The sequence below is a fragment of the Chelon labrosus genome, assembly GCF_963514085.1.
Source record: "Chelon labrosus genome assembly, chromosome: 16".
In the NCBI taxonomy this organism is placed as follows: Eukaryota; Metazoa; Chordata; class Actinopteri; order Mugiliformes; family Mugilidae; genus Chelon; species Chelon labrosus.
The window spans coordinates 15,009,468-15,029,939 of record NC_140349.1 but is presented as its reverse complement, the minus strand read 5'-3'; the positions used below and the strand labels follow the sequence as shown (position 1 = coordinate 15,029,939).

The 20,472-nt window shown below is 43.3% G+C and overlaps 1 protein-coding gene across 1 annotated transcript; it reads right to left on the bottom strand.

Annotated features, from left to right (window-relative positions):
* Nucleotides 1-11,191: 11,191 nt before the first annotated feature.
* mrpl3 (mitochondrial ribosomal protein L3) lies at nucleotides 11,192-19,107 on the bottom strand. Its single transcript, XM_084563826.1, has 10 exons — nucleotides 18,816-19,107; nucleotides 17,124-17,305; nucleotides 16,938-17,029; nucleotides 16,088-16,186; nucleotides 13,995-14,094; nucleotides 13,799-13,859; nucleotides 13,517-13,628; nucleotides 13,309-13,386; nucleotides 13,113-13,190; nucleotides 11,192-11,402 (listed from the first exon to the last, which is right to left on the bottom strand). Exons 1-10 carry the CDS (start codon nucleotides 18,887-18,889, stop codon nucleotides 11,253-11,255), a joined length of 1,026 nt encoding a protein of 341 aa, XP_084419952.1. The 5' UTR covers nucleotides 18,890-19,107; the 3' UTR covers nucleotides 11,192-11,252.
* Nucleotides 19,108-20,472: the final 1,365 nt, after the last annotated feature.

The window sequence follows — 20,472 nt, the reverse complement described above, 5'->3', positions numbered from 1 at the left end:
AAAATATTTGCAAGCGAAGTACGTGGAAATCAAGTGAATCTGTATTTGCGAAATATTCATGTTTGACATTGCTAATAAGTGGATATGTCTAGATTACATGAGGTCAAAGTAACTGCTTGGAGTTGATATTTGAATCTATATACATATATTACACACGCTGTGTCTTGGTTTTCAATGTGATTTCTAATACTTTAATGTACTTGAGATTCTTTTGTACTTTTTTGGGTATACATGGAGAATTACAGTTCACAGTTGTTGGAATAAATCTTTTTAATTTTATCCGGCTTGTCCCTGTGTGTTGCTCTGAGCTCCACTTTTCCCTTGTCTCTCTCTCTCTCTGTCTCTCTCCTCGGCTCTTCCTGTCTCTGCATGTCTGCTCACGATGAAGCTAACTGCCGCCCAGCTGCTCTCATGCTAATAATAACTGATTGCACGGCTGACCCTGCTTTTGTGCTACAGTAGGCTGCTCACAGATTACACCCTGGGCACAATGGGGCCCATTCAGAACCACGGACAGCTCCACCGAAATGAACAGAATCCGCAATAGAAGCTTGAAATTTCACATTATAAACCGAATCTGTTTAAATATGGAGGATTTCTTGAGTTAACTCACATTTAAAGAAACAATTCCTTTATTCTAGATAATGAGTTATAATCTAATCCCTCCTGGGTTAAATATTTAATTCACTGAACGGACTTGTTAATGTTAAAATATCCTTTGCCTGCAGTCTTTTACTAGGAAATATATGGATTTTTTTCTGTGTTTGCTTTTTGCACAAATTCCAGTCTTCAATTTGTATCTCATTATACGTTTGTGACCCGTCATTGTCAGTAGTCAAACTAATCCTCAACAACTAATTCTAATGGTTTTCTGTGATATTTTGTGAATTATTTGGAGCTACATCTCCAGTATAAATGTAAGCTAATGTTCAGGACCAGTTCCAATAGTTGTGGTTCAGTTGGCTATAATTAATATTTATAGTGATTTATATGATACCTCATATAGCAAATTATCATCTAACTAAAGTTTGCTTCAGATATACAAAGCTTTGTAGAGTCTTTCAGTTCATCGTTTTGATTTTCTAGTCCTCAGCTGTGCTGTCATACCTTTGTTCAGCATAAACCGACGCCGGTTTCTAGACATTTCCTTCAGGAGTTGGTGTAAACCAAACACAGAGCTAATAAAAACAGAGTGAATACACACTCATCAACCACAACATTAAAACCACCTGCCTAATATTGTTTAGTTCTTCCTTTGGCCTCCCGCAAAGTTCAGGTGCATCGGGATATGGACACTGGACTTCCTGTCGTGTCTGGCAACAGGACGTTGGTAGTCTTTGGGAGCTGTGGGTTGAGGGGAGGGGCCTCCGTGGATCAGGTTTGTTCCAGAGCATCCCACAGATGTCGATCAGTTCGGGGTATGGGGAGTGTGAAAGCCGGGTCAACATCTATCTTTCATGTTTTTGAGCTCTTTGAAAGCAGTCTTTGTGCTGTGGAAGGTTGCATTGTCCTTCTGATGTCCTTCTGCTGGCATTAGGGAGTGTTATGAGAGCCATGGGGTGGGGAGCCTGGTCAGCAGCAATGTTTAGGTGGGATGTGTGTGTCTAAATAACACTCCATGAATACCAGGATCGGATTTCTCAGCGGAACAAGATCATTAATGTTATTTCCTTCGCCTGTCATTGGTTTTAATGTTGTGGCTGATCGGTGTCTTTGTCAAGTGACAAGAAACTCCAGATGAAGGCTGGTGTCGCTCTGCATCCGCCAAATGTGCAAATAGGCAGTGGCTTGTTAACAGTTTGTTATTCCTTATTGCAGCTTTAAGGTATCATGTCTGTTCCCATGTATCATAAGCCATCCATGCCTTCATTTGTCTGTGTATCTTTGTTTCATTATTTTTCCTTTGTTGCTCTCCCTACATTGTTGCACCCTTCTCCACTTGCCGTATTTCCACATCAGGACGGAGTCACTATTGGCCTGGAAGTTCTTCTCCCCAAAGACGCCAAGCTCCACCCGGAGGCCAACCCGCCCCTTCAGTATGACGTCTTCCTCTACAAATATGCCAACAACGGAGACACCACCTCTCCCAGTCAAGGCCCTCCTTCTCATTCCTCCAACTCTTATTCCACCTCTCACCCCATTTCTAAATCACCCAAAACGCCTAAGACGCCCAAGTCACCCAAAACACCTAAGACACCCAAGTCACCCAAGGTGCCTAAGTCACCCAAACACAAGAAGGACCGTTCACCCAGTAAACGTGAACCCTTGTCCGGGAGGCACTCCTCACCTGGCCGTCACCACTCACCCGGTCGCTATCATTCCCCAAGTCGTCACTCCGCACCTGGGTGTTATTCGTCTTCCCCCTCCACCTGTCATCCATCCACCCACCACTCCCCCTCCCAGTACAAATGCATGGCCACCTGCTCCTCCACCCCTCCTCAGCTACGCAGACCCAGAGGTCGGTGTCCTGGCCCGGGCTTGGCGCACTCTGGGACTGACGGAGAGTACCAGCGTGGGCACATTTACCCATCCCCATCATCACCCCATCTTACCCAGCCTCCTCCATCACCATCCACGGTGAAGTACAGCCCGGTCAGCACCCGATCCCTGCCTCCACTCTGCTGACCAGGCCTTCACACAGTCCAGCCCATCATCCATACATTCAAACGCACAAACATCTGTCACGTTCTAATCTATCCAGTGATCTGTCCATCATGACTCTAACCTTTTTTTAAAAAAAAAAAAAATAGTGATTTATAGATATCTTATCCATCCGTTCATCTTTGCGCGCGCTGGCTGACAACTTTTACACCCAAAGGATGAGGACAACACCTGGTCATGGTCCAGGAAACTGGAACTGGGACACCTCTGCACACACCACTTACATTGAAATCCAAACACAAAAAAAAAACAGAATCACTGTGTAGTCGCTGCAGTCACATATTCACAAGTTTTTTTGCAAACTACAACCTCTCAAAACTCAGGTTTCTTCTCACTCAAGCACAAAACAAACCCTACAAACTTCTTGTAAACACACTTTCCGAGCATGGTGCCAATGTCAGCGAAAGCTGAGGATATTGTTCATAAAGGTATCTTAGAGTTTTATAGTAGTGTTATCAACTGTTTCTATAAATGTTTTGCTATTCATTGTATACAGTTATTTCATGTTTTCATAGGCTTTTTTTTTTGTATCTTTTTTCATGTTTCTAATCCTCAATAAATAGATTATACAACAGGGCCTGCAGTATTGTGTTCTGAAGATGGAGAATGCTGAGAAAAACAAGAAAAGCAAAAGCCAAAAGAGACAGCAATGCAGTAGCCAGGTGCACAGGTTAAACAGATTTGACGGAGTCTGCTGCCTCCTAGTGGACAATGCAAACACTGCAACATGGTGAATATCCCTTGTATTTCTGAGCCATTTAAAAAATGCAACAATCCCTTGAATCATACAACACACCCACTAAAATAACAGTTACCTATATTTTAGTTTATTTAGTTTATTTACATTGAAAAAAATTGGTGGGGGAGACACCTATGTTGTTGAAAGTCTGCTCTAGCCTTTCATACTATGGATGAAATGGAACATAGTGTAAAGTGTAATGTGTAATGTAATATAACTGATGATAATGTTGGGAATTGATGGTCAATTTGTATACATTTCCAAAAAGGATTTGTAACTCTACGTTGTTTTTATGCCAGCATATATTTTCAACCAAGTGGTTAGAGTTATTGAGGATATTAAATGTGCCCAGGATAGTTAAATGTCCCTCTGGGCTGCTATCACTGAAGAAAAACGCAAGTTCTACCTTTTTTTCTGTTCAGATTATTATTATTTTTTTTCGTTAGGTTTTATGCTGTATGATGTTATTGAGATAAAAGGTGCTCAATCTGTACCAGAAACAAAACATGCACCGGTGCACTAGTTGAAGGACATTTACTAAAGAACACAGCCTGAACAAGCTTGAATTTATTCATACACTTTCATTCAATACAGACGTCGAGTGGAAAGTTAATGAGAAATTTCTTATATGTATCAAGTGTCTCCTGTGCCGGACCTTATTTCTCTCAGATTGTTACTGCGGTATTAATAATGTGAGGTTAGTACCTCTTTAGTGCTTGGGATGGGAATCCACTCATCTCCAGCCGCAGGTACTTCTGTTTCTTTAGGTGATTCAAATTAAGCATCTTCTTCCACAATGTGACCTCTTCGGCGGCGGTGGTTAACAGCTGTAGGCTGCAGCGGCTCAGCTCTTCTGTTCTCTAATTTTCCCCCCCCCCCTCCGGATAAAAAGCACCTTCTGGTTCCAGATGGAAAAGGTGAAGGTTAAGTTATCCTTCCTGCTGTTCTCATTTATCAGAAATAGGCCGCTTTGACGTGAAAAGAGTAACTGACGAGTGTCTGTGTCTCTTACTGACACTCAGTGCTTCTGAAGAGCTCTACTGTTCCGCACCACCAATGTGTCCTCTGTATGTCCTCAATTGTCTTTTTTTTTCTTTTTTTTAACTACTGAAGTGTCGAGTTTTTTTCCAACATGGACTCATTTTAAAGTTTTCTTCTTTCCTTACTTGTCTCAGTAAACCTGAAGCACGATGGCACATTACAACATATGGAAGACAATGTCTGTGAAGATTCTCAGAGTCATGGCATCTGTAAAACAAAGCTGTAACGCAGGCAGCTGGACTTTTTTGAGTTTTCTCGAAGGCATTTTACTACTCATCCAAGTGGCAACCGTGACAAGAAGAAACCACCCTTTCTAATCAGAATTACATGCTCTAATTCATCACAAAGCCTTCGTCGTGTGTTTGTTCTTCTCTCTGTCAGAATACATGTCCCATCCAGGAAACTGCATTGAGAGAATGTAAAGGATCGTTTCAAATCTTGTTGAAAAAGGCTGAAACCTTTTAGCCCTAGAGTGCAGATTAACACTGTCACAGCCTGATGTTAGGTTCATTAACAAGTCTCCATGCTGTATCTTCCAGAAGTACTCTGCTTCAATAAGATACTTAAGTGGAAAGGAGACGTCCAAGGAAGAACGGTGCATACAGTAAAATAAAAATAAAAAAACAATAAAAATAACTTTTAAAAGTCCAGAAGACATTCCTTGTAGAAGGGTTATTGTATTACTTTGAGATCTCTATTTCACACCCCAAAGCTCTGACCTCAGACAGCCTGCAGTCAATACTAATCCAGCAACACACTCAAGTATCCGTCTGTCTGCAAACTCTGCTCCTATTATCGTCGCAGGGTGTGTATTTTGAGGTCAGTCGAGTGATGATTTCTCTGCGTGACTTGATTAGAGTGCAGTTCTGAAGAGTGATCGGGGCCACTTTTCCCCTACCCTATTTCTGTCCTGTTAGGAGGCCGGCTGTCACAGACCGACGCAGGACCATTTCAGCCAACAAATACTCCTTTAAGATTACCTCTCGAGCTTGTGAGTCTCGCAGAGGGGGCTTTTGAAATATTTAGGGGTACAACACTGCTGTTCCTAAATGCTCAGCAGTCATTTAGTGCTTTCTTCTCCCCGTGCCTCCTCACAGAAAATTAACCAGCATTCTGTATGCAGAAATATAACTCCTTCTTGAGGGAAATCTAAGCTTTTCTGTGCACTTAACTCCTTGGAGACCTTACCTTGCACAACCTCCCCACCCAGCCTGCCCCACTTCTCTCTGCCAGGCTGTGCAGCTCCTGCATGGACCACTGAGCGGCAGCGCTGCCCCGCAGTCGGGTCCTGCCCGGCTCCTGTAGACACAGATGAGACCCGCTGGCACTTTGAAACCGCTGATCTGCATCTTCATTTGCATTCCCTGTGTGTGTCGACCGGGGGAATGTGTGCTGATTCAACATGATCCTATGATAATTGATTTCGTTATCATGTAGATGTCAGGGTGATCTCTGGTGATCAACGTGAAGCTTTGCCAGAGAGGAGATGAGAGCTGGGATAGTGCTCAGGTGTGTGTGTGTGTGTGTGTTTGTGTGCAGGGTGGATACTTTGTGCTCTGCAGTTACTGCTGTGCCGGGCTGATCAGATGATATGTCAGCAGACTGCGAGTGTAGATTGTATATTTGGGCATGTGGCATCCACTTCAGAGTATTGCCTTTTGGCAGCATCGTTACTGCCTCTTTAAGTGAGGCTCTAAAGTATTTTTTTTTTGCTGACCCAAAACAGATGCAGTCCTCTCTGTCTTGCTGTAACTGTGCCCATCCTTCTGTATGTACTGCACACACACACACACTCGCAGTAAGACAAGCACAGGCCCATCTCCTGAGATGACTTGGCTGCAGATGAAGGTATTTTCTTATAATGAAGAGAACACAATGCACTGAATCGACTGCTTTTGTCCCCTCCCACACTCAAATAGATTTTTTAATCATTTCTGACAAAAGCTTTGAATCACCTGTTTGTTTACCTGCCCTGAAAAATAAAGTGATGAGAAATTGGAGGAAAAAAACAACACATTTTTTCCCATCCGTCTAGTCTACAAAGAATAATAATTCAGAGAATCATGCAGAGCTAATGCGTCCTTTGTCCACACACAATAAAACAGGCACTGACCTCGGCTTTCTACTTATGGTTTTCAAGTTTTAAAAATGACACAAGCCTCCACAATGTCATGAAAAACTCCCCGCTCGGTGTCTTTCTTCCCCCCCCGCTTTGTGCTGCCGCCTTTGTGTCCGCTCGTCTCCGTGTGTCAGGCTGAATGGCGTTCCATTCAGGAGGGAGAAATGTCACCACTTTGTGAGCGTTCACTGGCGCGCGGGGAAATGACAACACAAAGTGTAATTTTCGGCCAAATCACAAAAAGCACATGCTGTAAATGTGGACATTTTAACTCTCTGCGTGGCGTGCGGATTTCTTTCTTTTTTTTTTTTTTGATGTTCTGAGCAACACAAACAAAATCCTCTCCACCTCCACTGTGACAGGGCGACGACATGAGTCTGAGCAGCCCATACCTCCAATAAAAAGCTGTTTTATATATGTATTTGTTTTTGTGGGTGATTTCCAAAGCTGCACAGGGTGACATTTCCTTCCTCACAATGATAAATGTTACCATAAATACGTGCCAGTTCTCCAGATTTGCTAAGAAAAGGCTTTCCATTGAACTTATTTTGGTCTTTTGTCAAACGCAGAAACTTAAAATACCACTTCCCTTCTCCTTTTCTACACACACACACTCACACGTACTGCAGATAATGTCACAGATTAACCTCGTCCACAAGTGTCAAAGTCAGACTGGAAGCTGGTCTTGAACTTCTCCCGAGATCGACTTCGGCTCCTTTCTCTTCATTCTCTCCCACTTCTCCTCCTTTTGCTGCTGCAGTAGCATCCCTCTCTCTTAACCCACCCCTCCCTCCCTCCTTCCCTCCCTCCCTCGGCCCCTTCTCACTCAGCTTTCCGTATTGATTTACTCGATACCCCGCAGGCACATTCTTGTGGCGAAGGTTTCCGGGCTGAAAAACCGCTGACATTTAGCTCCAGGTCACAACGCGGTTCATTTAAGACGCCACAAAGTAGTGCACGTTTTTACAGGTTGAGAGATAAAAAAAAAAGGACGACTGCAGATATCTAAACATCACTTGGGTTAATAACTCACTCTGAGGCGTCCGACGGCTAAAGGCCCGAGTGCCTTAAGGGAACATATGAACTCTGTTCCCTAACTTTTCCTTCAGCTCGGTCACTCACTTCTCAACTCTCTCATCCTTCAGCTGGTCCCCGTTGCCATGGAGATCTTAGCTGGCCTTTAATTGAGGGGGAAACGTGAGAAAGAGAAAATGAGCTTTCGTAAGGTCATGTAACCAGAGGCAAGCACACACACACACACACAGCACACACACAAAACATATCTGAAGGCAGGATATAGGAGCACCTGTGGAGAGGAAGGTGGGGACCCAAAGGCTGCACCCTGCTCTCGCCCAGTGGTGCTGGAAGGAAGGAACCCAAATTTACCAACACGGTTGGGAGGCACTCCACACACACACTCCTGAGACGCAGGTGTGCACAATTGGGAGTGGTTCGCCGCGGCAGGACCGCCGGCGGAGCGGCTTAGAGGGATGTGTTGGGAGTGAGCGGTGTGAAATTACTTGCTTCTTCTCTCTTTCCCCATTTAGCCCCAGCCAACCTCTTGCTGGATGCACGAGTCAACTATTCTCCATCCGACAACACAGGCCTGTGTTGTGCAAAGCTAAACCAAAGCAACTCAGCCTTCTGTCTCCGGTGAAGACGTTCATTCATTTCATCCCTCCTGTTAATCGAGCTTATATGAACACGTTAAAGCACAATGGCCTGCAGATACGAGTCGGTGTGAAATTAAATTAACATTCCCTCGCTGCCCTCCTCTCCTCTGGTTAGTGACTCTTCACTCCCGTCACTGTCTGACTGAGAGAGTTAATGTGCTCAAGAGCCAGCTGTCCCTCAAATAACACACTCAATAATTCATATAGCCAGGCACACACAAACACACAAGCACATACATGCCGGCCCGCGCGCCAGGTTGCGTGTGTCGAGAGACGCAGGTCAGCTCAACACTTTGTCTGAGGAAGTGGCCACGTGAGTGCTGATCGGAAAGAGAATCGCTGCTCGCAAAGGAGGCATTAAAAAAGATGTGTGTGTGTGATAACAGAGAGCTGTGTGTGTGTGTCCTCTTTACTAATGGAAATCAGATCTCTCATGTGTTGAGCCAGCAGAAGTGGAGCAGCAGATCCATCATGTCAGGCCGGAGTCAAAATCGCAGGCCGACCTTCTTGCAGACACTCGGAGCAATTTCACCCCCAAAAAATGTTTAGATTCAGCCCAAACTGGGCCAGCTTTGTAATTACACTTTAGAGATCGTTGGTGGGGAGCAGCACTTAAATGTCCAGATTTGCAAACTTGTGTTTTTAACTCTCGAGTGGTGACTCAGGGTAGACGGCTCCACAGAAACTTGCACATGCTGCTTTTAAAATGTTCCTAATTTCCACTTTTCTGTGACTCATCGGCTGCTTTTGATTTTTTTATTTTTTTTTGGTCCATTCTAGCGAGTCTGGAATCAAGTCCTCGTCAGAACAAATTAGGTAAATTGTCAGTTTAAAGTGGTCGGTTTCTGAATGCTGAACGTCAAAACGGCACACTATTAGCCTCTTTGTCATCTGAAGCTGCAAACACAGTCTCTTCACATCAGCAGAAAGACACTCTGTCTTAAAATCACTGTCAGTAAATTAGTAATCCAATTATTTCAACTGTAAAAATACCACGGTTTCTCTGGGTTCAACATGTCACATTGTGTACGTGCTTTAGGTTTTGGAGTGTCGGTAAGACAAATGTGAGTTTGGATCCTGCAGACTTCTGCTTGGCCATTTCCTCTTTGGAGCGATTAATCGGACCTGGCATTCGTGTGGATGGTACTTAGACATGTATCATCCACCTAGACCAGACCAGGCACCCCCCTCCCATAGCAATGACACTCCTTGATGGCAGCAGCCATCCCCAGCAGGATGCAGCCTGACATAGATGCACACACAAAAACGGTTTAGGAACAACTCAAAAGAACAGCACAAGGTGTTGACCTGGCCTCCAAATTCACTCGATCCCAAACTGATCAAGTATCTGTGGGATGATCCACAGAGGCCCTCACTAACAACATTCTGTTACCAGACACCCTCAGAAGACTCATGTCCGTTCTCTGATGAGTCACAGCTGTTTTGGAGACACAGTGGAGTGATTGGAAGCGCTGTCGTTGGATAAACAATGCAAATTATATCAAAGCACTTTTGCTCATCATCACTTTCTACATGCTGTGCTTGAGTCAATTCATAGTTTGTGACTTTACCTTAAATCAGGTCATTTGCTTATTGGGCGAATCACTGCCCTGACAACAGTCTAATCCACTGGTCCATTTTTTCCACAAGTGACACACAAACATTAACAGTACAGCGTGTCCTCAGGTGGAGGAAGTCAGAGGAGACCACAGCTACACAAAATCAGGCTGGAGTTCATCCTCTTCTCTTTCTGCTCTGGTGCTTTAACAGGCAGCGACCCCCCCCCCCACACAACATCCCACCCCACCCTCCCTCCCTCCCTCCCCTCCCCTCCCCTCCCTCCCCTCCCCTCCCTCCTCTCGTCCACCCCCACAAGAGCCTGATGATGTGCAGGCTCCACGGAGCAGGACTTTCAAACGATATCATTACCATTTCAAAGAACCTGCTGCTGCCTTGTAGTCCTACAAGCTGTGGCATGTGATACGGAGCAGCACGCCGTTCACCACAAACTGCATCATCACTCGGCGTCTCTTTGTCTAAATCACCGTGTGCCGGGCATTTCAGACGGCCAGTTGCCCGGCATGGTTTCAATTAGGACATAAGGCACAGAGGCTGCGCGCATCCACACCCGCCGCATCCTGTGAGGCATCATTGCCGCTTGTCAGTGTATCAAACTAAAGCCTTGTTTCCCCTGCTGTCAATTACATGGCAGATATAGAGCAGAAGCCAGCAGAGAGGGACTGGTTCACATGCAGGCCTCTGAGGATGCACACACACTAAACATCAGATAAACAGTTTTGGAGGACATGATTCAGTATTTAATTTTTTATTGCAAACCCACACCAAAAAATAAAATAAGGGAGGAGTCGTCCTCACAGTCGCTAGGGGGGAACTTCTTGTTGGAATATTGTCGAACATAAACACAAACAGACTTAAGCGCCCAGCGGCACCTCCTGCAACATTAATGCCCCTCGTTTATCCTCTTATGCACAAATGTCAACCTTTGTCAGCCTTCATCACTTCCCCTTCCTCTCAGCCCCCTTTCGCTGCCCCACACACCTCCACCGGCTCATCTCTCCTTTGCATTTGCTTCCATGCCTCGCACCCCATTCACGACTCCACCCCTACCAGCACATCCTATCCATCCTGTGTCTGCATTCTCCTCACTCTTTCCCTCTGTAATTCATTGTATCCAGCTGACCCCCTCCCTCCCTCCACCACCTCTCCTACCCTGCATTCTGCATAGATATTGCACATTTCTCCACCATATCTGCTTCTCTTGTTTTGTTTCATTGTCTTTTTCTCTCTCTCTGCTTGGGGATCCTCTCGTGACATCATCACTCCGACAGTTACCATGGTTTCGGGGGGGAAAGGCACTGTAATAACTCTTTGGATCAAACAGACAGGCTCAGTGCAGTTGTATCTCTGTCACAGACAAAGAAGAAGGGCTCAAGACAATCTAAACGACAACTCTTTATTGCAGGATTCAGATACAGTCAACATGGGTCAGGTGAAAACATTAGGTCAGCGTTAACGAAGGCTCCGCGTGAACGAACAAGTTGTCGTCGTACAGGTCTTCATCAAGGTCGCCTTCCTCTTCGGTGAAGTAGGTGGGAAAAGGGGGGTTGAGCAGGGTGGAGATCCTGGTTGGGAGCACGGTGTCTCTCACCTGGAACACAAACACGGACTAATTCAAATACCGTTTGTTCTAGTTCTGTCTAGTGTTTGCTGCAGTATTAACCTTTAGGCCTGATGAATAAGTTTGTGGGCTCTGCTAGAAGTAGATGAGTTATACATCTCTCATTTTATGCAGTTCAACTCTGAGTGATTATGCAGTCGGTTGGAAGTTAATAACTTCTGTGGTATTTCGGTTCTGGGTAATTGAATATTGCAAGTCAGCACTGTCAGAATAAATGAATAACATCAGCCTTTGTGCAGTCATCAGATACCTCGACCTCGAGTACGCATTGACACCACTAGGGGAGGATTCCTCTCCGTCACCGATGCTGTGGAGATTTCTTATTTTTTTTTTTTTTAGAAAGTCCAGGACCCCGACTTCAGCAAAGAAGGGACTTGTATGCTGCACGATTTCTGGTCTAAATGTGGAAATTGGATCATCCTGGGTTTACTACAACTGACTCCTCCCACCTAGGCCAGAAGCATATCAATCATTTCTTGTACACCTGCTGTTACGGCATGTGTTGTAAAACCAGCTATGGCTTAGGTTAGCATGGAATCCATAACCTGGAGGTCAAATTCTTTAAAGAGCGACGCAATACGGTGATTTCTTTGTAAAAATGAAATGGGCTACCACAGCAGCTACGCGAGAGCACCTCAACAGAGACGATCCCTAAAACGTCGTGACAGCAGCGTCAGCATTTGGACTTTTAATGTGAGTTTTGTCTAATTGTTGGTTGGTGTTCAGAAGAAAAAATAAACTTAAATACAACTGAACAGCATAGATTTCTATTAATGTTACGCTCTAAGCGGGTGTAAGTAACCGTTTGCAGAAAAACAATAGGATGCATTTCCAATTACCTTCTGCACTGAAGTTAAATCATACTAAACACTATCGGCGCAAATTAATGGCAGGATACGGTAAATAAAGCAGAAATATTCAACTGCAAAATGCGAGTATACGTAACTTAAAAGGTGATACTAGCACATGTGGAAAAAGTATATCCCATTTCAAGTCAGTAATAATTTCAGTTTAAAAATGCCTTTAAAGTCCATTAAATTCCCCAAATGACTATAGAAGTGGTAATTATTCATCTGATGCAAAAAACTGCAAAAAGGTTTTAATTTAAATCAATAAAACATGGCTGTTCTTAATTTACGCAGGGCCATTAGGGCCCCTCGAACTAATACAAACAAACAATATTGAACAAAACGTTATTAACCTGCATGTGTACCCTTTGGGGTAATATAATCTGATGTGAATCCACCCATGTGTGTGTAAGGCAGAGCTGAGCAGGGTAGAATGCAAAGCACATTTGTATTCATTATAGCCTGTCTGCAAAACAAATAATAGCCCCTGTCTATGTCCTACACACACATGCACGCACAAACACACAAGAACACACAAGGCAAGCCCAACATGCTGAGTATGGAGATGGAGGCTGTGGATATTACTAACATCATTAAGGCTCCCATTCCAGCACAGAAGAAAAAACAAAAAACACACAAACACGAGCAGATGCATACACACACAAACACTGCTGATCTCGCACAACGTCGATGAAGATGGATCACACTGTATTGCAGGTGTGAGTGTTTTTACAGGTGCAAGGTCACTTGTCTCTGTCAGAACACTAAGCATGCTGGGGTTGACCTTCGACATCACACTCCACTTTGAATGTATGTGTGGGATTAATTTTACCTTGAGTACGCAGTTCCTGTGCCCGGGGACAGAGCCGTGAACATACAGCACATTATACTTGGTATTGACCCTCCATATCTGGGAGTGTGAGAGACGGAGAGGAGGCAGATTAGTGAATATTGAGCTGATATTACAGTCAAGGACGCCCAAGTTCAAACCCAAGACCTTGTGTGCTTGTGTGTGTTCCTGTGTGTACCTTAAGTCCATAGGCTGTGACGTAGGTGTTGCCCATTTTGCCGGGCATCTTCTTCCCTTTGAAAACTTTGGCTGGATCCTAAGATGCGGATGATGAATGGAACACATTCAGGGATTATGGGAAGCCAACTGTTCATGTCTGGCAAGGACAAGCTATTTACAATGTGCGCGTATGTGGCTGTACATGTGTGTGTGTGTGTGTGTCTTACCCCTCCTGGTCCAGAAGCTCCTGGCCTGCGATGAGTCTTGGTTTGTCCGTGGCTTGCTGGCTGACCTTTGAACCCCCATCTCTTCATGACACCTTGAAACCCTTTACCAATGCTACAAACAAACACGGATAATAAATATCCATTAATTCAAAAGAGAGGTTTGGACATGCTTTTTTCTAAAGTTAAAAACCAGTCTGTGTTCAAATGATGACGGTGGAGTTGAGAGAGGGCAAGAAGTAGTAGGAGAAAGTGAGGAGGAAGCGCTGGCAGAACAGGACTTACGATTTGGATGTGATGTCCACATATTGGCCGGGACGGAAATGTGCTGCATACAGAGGAGTGCCTGAACACACAGCAAACAAGATGGTGTCGAAAAACTTGCGCAAAAGTCAAAATACGATGTTCGAAATCTATGGCGTGACGTGGAAATCGCAGCAAACAAGCCTCTTTTATTTTAAGTTAATGCGCCACTTTCTACCTGGCTTGATGATGGCGTTGTCGGAAATTTTAAAGGTGGTTAGCTTCTGTTTTGGGGGCACTCCTGCATTTCTGAAATCCTCCATTGACTCTTCAGTCCTCTGTTGGTTGGAACAAAAGACAGAAGTGAGGATGGAAGGAAGGGAATAAAGAGGTAAAAGGAGTAAAAGCAGAGAGAAGCAGTTGGACTTTGGCATTTTAAATTCAACCACGGGCCTGTCATGGCTGTATGAGAGCCAGGCACACACACTCACACGCGCACACACGCTTGGCACTAAGTGTCTCTGACATTTGCTTTCACTCAGCTCGCTCTCATCTCAGCGCCTCCAGTCACTTTAAACTCTCTCTCTCTCCCCCCCCTTCTGTTGACTGAAAATCAGCCTGCCAAAGCTTCTCACTCCAAAAAAACTCTGCCTCTGACTAAAGAGTGATGTGTCTGTGTGAGAGGGATTCAAAAACAACTTCACATTCGACCAATCCTGACACCGGCCCGTCAAGTATGCATCGAGACTCGATGAATAAATCACACCTCCGCTTTTTCATTCTTGGTCCCTTTTGTCTTTATGTGTTAAAAGATGAATGTACAATTCAAAGGGGGAAACTTCTCCTCATACATATTAACAGGCAAATTTTTTTTTCTTAAAAATAAAATTCTTTCAAAGTCTTCGGCGCCAGGTCAGATTGTAGCATATGTTAAGAGAGTAAGTTTAAGAGTCGATGCTGCTATCCGTCACCTCAGCTTTCTTTATTTCTATTAAAGAGCGCTGATAAGCAGTCAGAGGCAGCGATGGGAGTTGTGAGTTCATCGCAAGCATGGAAAACATTTATCAAGTGAAGTGCGCGGGCCACTGTTAATGGGGCATGGCAGCAATAAAATTTATTGAATTCAATATATTTTAAGACTAGACACAGTCACTAATGGTTAGTGGGTTGCTATCATTTGCTAAACACATATCTGCATTCATGAAAGGCTTTCGAGCCTGATGCGCTGATGGGAAATGGCAAAATTCAGTTATGTATGCATAAAGCAAGTCACACACAGATGACTATCAAATGCAGCGTGAGCTCCGATTAGGAAAAATCCAATAGCTATGTAGAGAATAGCTGAGCAATGTTTTGATTAAACCGAATTAACTGTGAGTGGCGCGCATCGTTCATGCGTAGGACACTGCGATGTGATAACGCGGCTGGCACCAGCTGATGAGTTGTAGCTGCTGTGTTTGTATTAAGAGCCCAGAGAGTGGTGTCATTAGGAGGTGGTGTCAATATTCAGAACAAATTCCACACTTCATCGGCACGGATTAAATATCTCGGTCCTTGTGCAAACACAGCACAGAAGAAGTTTTGTTTAAAAATAACATAAGTGAATTATGGTTTTAAAAGTCTAGGTCATATTAATTTTCCATGCCTGTCTTACCGTTAATTGAAATGTGGAAACCAGTCGGAACAGTGAGAATATCCTGATTTAAATTAGCATGAACAGTATATTATTATAAGGTATCGTTTTCCGATTAAGGTCTGCTGTTATTTTGGTTTAAGAAGCATTCTTTGGAAATGTATACGCCACATTCAGTGTCTCATTTCAGTGTTTTTAATCAATGTTGGAAACTTTCCTTTCCTTTCTGCTGCTGCATCTTTACCCTCGTCTCAGGTAAAGATGCACGTCCAAAAGAAATACCCACACGTCAGGCTGGAAGGAGAAACCCACCAACTTTTAAACAATATGAAAAACTTGGACATCAACTAGTTTTTTTGGACATGCACAAATATCACAAAGCCGACCTTTTCCAGAAGGTTGTCAAAGGAATGAAAAGGGGAGGCTGTGTTCACACAGTTGTCCAGGTCTACCCCAAGTGGACAACTGCTATAAGGTACCTAGAATATTTCGTTAACCATATAAACAGCCTAGTATGTGCCTAAGCTAGAGTCTGTCAGGAATAAAACTAGAATATTTAATTGTCATTTATTTGTTTTAATTTTGACAAACTGAACCAAATGAAAGCTTCGGCAAACGTAGCAGCAGCCCTTTGCAGACATCTCCATACAAAGTCAACATTCATTTTCACAGCTGAGAATAAAACCTTTCTTTCTTACACGGAATGGCGATACGTTTTTGCCCCCGACAATGAGAGCGGCGCTGTGTCCATCATATTCTTCTTTGGACAGATACTTAATTACATGGCAGTCCTGGACCTAGAAAAAGCAGACATGACCGCATTAACAATCAGTAAAGACAGTGTGACCACAATACTAAACAACAGTCTGACTGCTGTTTTCAGCGCTCCTCCTAGTCGTCCTTAGCAACAACATAAAAAGAAGAATAAGCAATTAAATACTTTCTTACACAGAACATAACAGTTTTCATCTAAAAGGGAAATGACTACAAATTACAGATGGGGAAATTAGTTTCTGTGCGGCTGAGAATCTCATATTGAGGGAAGGTGACAATAAAATCCAAATATTTGTCAGCATATTAACATTGACATTTTCCTGAACTTGAGGAAGGAGCTTGGTATGCTTCTCACCACAGTATGTCATGATCAATAAAGAGTAGTGCGAACACTCACGGCCACGGTTTTCTTTCAATTTACTTTACTGACAGATTAGTCGATGAGATTAAAACGTGATCTGAATTAACCTGATGTCACATATCTCCTGTTCACACCTTGCTGTAAGGAAGGAACTGCTCGCTGAGGAACGCCGAGGCATTTTAAATGCAAGCTCAAACCCTGAAGGTGAGATTGAAAGGTGCACAGTAATTGCCGACTATCCCCTCAGACTTGACAGAACAATCGAATTGATTTGACTGCCTTTTTGACCTGCTGGTCATTTCATTATGGTTAACAAGCTGAAACGCACATTATCATTCACAAACAATGCCTGTAGTGAGTAAGGGAGAAAAGCTACGGCACCACTCAAACAGATGTGTCTCTCCGTGTGCTACCTGTAACATGGTGACAACATGTCTTTCTCCTGTTTTAGTCCAGATAGGAGCCATCCCCAACTTGACAGCGACTAGCCCAACTCGTTTGCTCCCTGGGAAGAGATCCAGCACATAAAGTGGTAAATGCGCGTGCCAATGAGAAGAGCACTCGCGACGGGCGAGGCTCTCACTAATCGCAGAACCTACCCTCTGTCCACGCATGTCTCTGCCATGGCTCGTCTTTGAGTGGGTTGAGCTTTTCGGCCGTCTGTCTTCTGTACTCCTCTGCCATGCTCTTCCTCATGTACCCCTGGTTGTCATCTGTGAGGTGTTCATCAAACCATGTTGTGGTGTGCACTGTCCTGACACAACCCGCCAACTGAGCAGGACTGAAAGAGAAAAGAAATCAGGTGCAGTTAGGTCAACGGTCGGACACAGCTGTTTTCATGTCAACCAGAGAAAGCTCTCATCTCATCTCCACAGTCTTTTTTTTGGTCGAAACAATCTTGTGTAAGGAATAGACAACAAAAGTGTTATCACTTTCAAGCCAATTTAAATTATTAACACATCCAAGGCAGAGAAGAGCACAGTGATGAGAGGTCTTCTGGACATTAAGATGCGTTGGCAGCTCCTCTGCTCATGTGTAAATGTGTGAAATGAGTCATCAGTGTCATGCGGGTTGTGCGGGTGCAAAAACTTCCTTGAATTTAATATCAGCAGCTGTGTCATAATCAGTGGAACAGATGCTTGTCAGTAACAACACAAAATGCCAGATACAAAGACCATATGCTTCATATAGTCAGGGTAGCCAACACTTTTACGAAAACCCACATTACATTAAGAATAGGTTGCAATGTGGCCTGGAATCTTTTTAGGTAACTACCAGTTAGTGGTTGGGACTCAGTCTTGGGTGAAAGGGCTCACGTTTAGGCTATAACATAGCTCGACCAGCTGTCACAGTGCTAGCATACTATTTGTTCATACTTCAGTGGTAGTTTGTTTACCTGGAGACTCACTAAGGTTAAAGCAGAGGTCACTTCTGGACATGGTGCATTAAAGTTCAAGACAAGTTTCATCTGTTTTCCTGTAATATGAGTCAGAAATACGCTTTAAGCTAAACTTGTGCCGAGACAGATCACAGTATGTGTGCTTATTTGCTTTTAGTGCTGCTTAGATTTTTCTTTTGTCCATTTTCTTATGCTTATTTATGCTTCACAATCTACAGTGAAATCAGTGTTGCTGCTTCAGATGTCTTACTACTATGCCAGTTTGGTTTATTGAGCATCCTAGTATCAGGGATGGCAGAACTGAAACACTTATCAATCTGCTGCTGCAGTCTGTTGATGACTAACAACCAGTACCACACATTTTTTTTACGCGGACAGTTTGGACATCATATTTTGAGTGTCGCTGCTTAATGAGGCGTCTAAGACAGGATTAAAACAGCTTCATGGGACTGAAATTAAACTTTGGTGGCTTGCTGCCTAATGTACTAACTATAACAGTGCAGTTGTACTTTAGCTATGTTCTCCGTGACAGTCACTACAACATTCACAACGCATTTCACATAAAGCAGAAAATCAGTGTTTTCCCACACATTGAAAGCATTGTCTACTGTCATACGAAAACCTAAACAGCGACTAATGATACTAACACGAATATCAAGATAAGTTAAACACCTAATCCGTCATTGGGCAGCAGACACAATTTAGCAAGCTGTAACATTATTATTTAAAAAGAGGTGGACATTAGTGATATTTAGCTAGTTAAATGCCCCGCTAAACAGTACTCAGTCCTATACTAAACCGCAATGTCAATTTATCAATGTGGTTAAGCTTAGCTACAAGCCTGGAGATAGCTTCAGTTACATTAGCATAACTAGCCGATTAGCATGTTTACCTTTCAGCTGTCACGCGAAGAGAAACGAGACGAGCTCCCCGCTGAAGAAGAAACCGACAACCCCACGCTGCCATTGCGCTCACTGATATATACACTTATACATATAAAATAAAACTACACATAAACTAGGAGGACGTAGCGCCGGTCCGAATGAGCACACGCATGCCTTCGTTTTCGCCCTGCTCTAAATGTCACCCTGGATACTTCCGGTACGTGACCAAAACACTTCCGCAGTACTGCGGCTCATGTCAAAGGTTCCGCTCAACACCAGTTTTCTTAGTATACGCATACATTTATTAACCCAATAAACAAGATATTAAGAAAATCGTTATCCCATTGCCACATTTAACTACAACTGTCGATGGCTTAAAACAAAAAAACACAACTAAATCAATAATATGTTGGCTCTCAATAGAAAGAGTTTGCCCACTTTCATGTAAATGTTCATGTTAAATGTTTATATTATATTATTAGTTCATTCATTCATTCATTCGTCTTCTGTACCCGCTTATTCCTGTTAAGGGTCGCAGGGATATTATATTATATTATATTATATTATATTATATTATATTGCACAAAATATTACTTGTTGCATGCCATTCATCTGCCCTCTTGTGTCTGTCTACCAAAGCCCCCCAAACATCTTGTGATAAGGGTATTTCCATCGACTTCGAAGCCAGTCCTCTCAGCCTCTCTCGGTGTAACTCTTCTGATGTGGGTTATCTCTGATAGGGAAACAGATATTAGGAGGTTCATGTGTTGAATACTGATCTGACTTTCTGAAACTGAGGCACGTATGGAGTGTACTCTGAGGACAGCCCAACTTTGGTTCGCCCTAATTAACTGTATGGAGATTAGTGAAATAATTTATTCTTGCATGTTAATGTGTGTGTGGAAACACGTGAAAGAAATATCTAGTCAATTAAGGTGTCTGTGGGCTGAAAGTGTTATTTGGGTGTGTGGAAGGCTGAGTTGTTGTGGTGGTAATATTGTGGTGCTCAGGTTCATTCAATAACGAGGCAGGCATGGCTGTCTATTAAAGAGCTACAGAGAAATGTGCGCTATCAAAGCTCACTGGAGGTCTGCATAAACAAATAGGATTTATATGCAGTGGCAAACAGAACGAGAAGCCCATTGGGGTGAGTAAAATAAATCAGCCATCAGGATGCCACATACGGTTTCTTTGTTATTCTGTCTCATACCTCTTTAATGCTATAGTGTACACACACAAAGCTGTTTTTCCACTTGGAAAGACGGCGACTTTGATCAGTTCCGTCTTATCGACAGCCAAACAATAATCACAAGATCACACCAAAATGAGAAAACCAAAGTATCTTTATTATAGTCAACATGCAGATTACAGAAAACTATTTTCAGCTCACAGATGAGTGTCTATCACACACGCGTTTCTATCCTCCCAAAACTCTTTACAATGTAAGAAGGTTATTAAGAAATTATTACAATTATTCAGTTGTTAAGTTACATTTAGCAAAATCTTAAATATATTTGTAGAAAAGAACCCCGAACACCCAAAGCAACCCCCCAATCTCAGACAAATGACAGAGATACTTTATTTCATAACTAGCAAGGGGCTACTGGAGATTGGATATAAGAGAGAGGTGAATAATGCATGCATTTATGCAATACACTAAGAGGA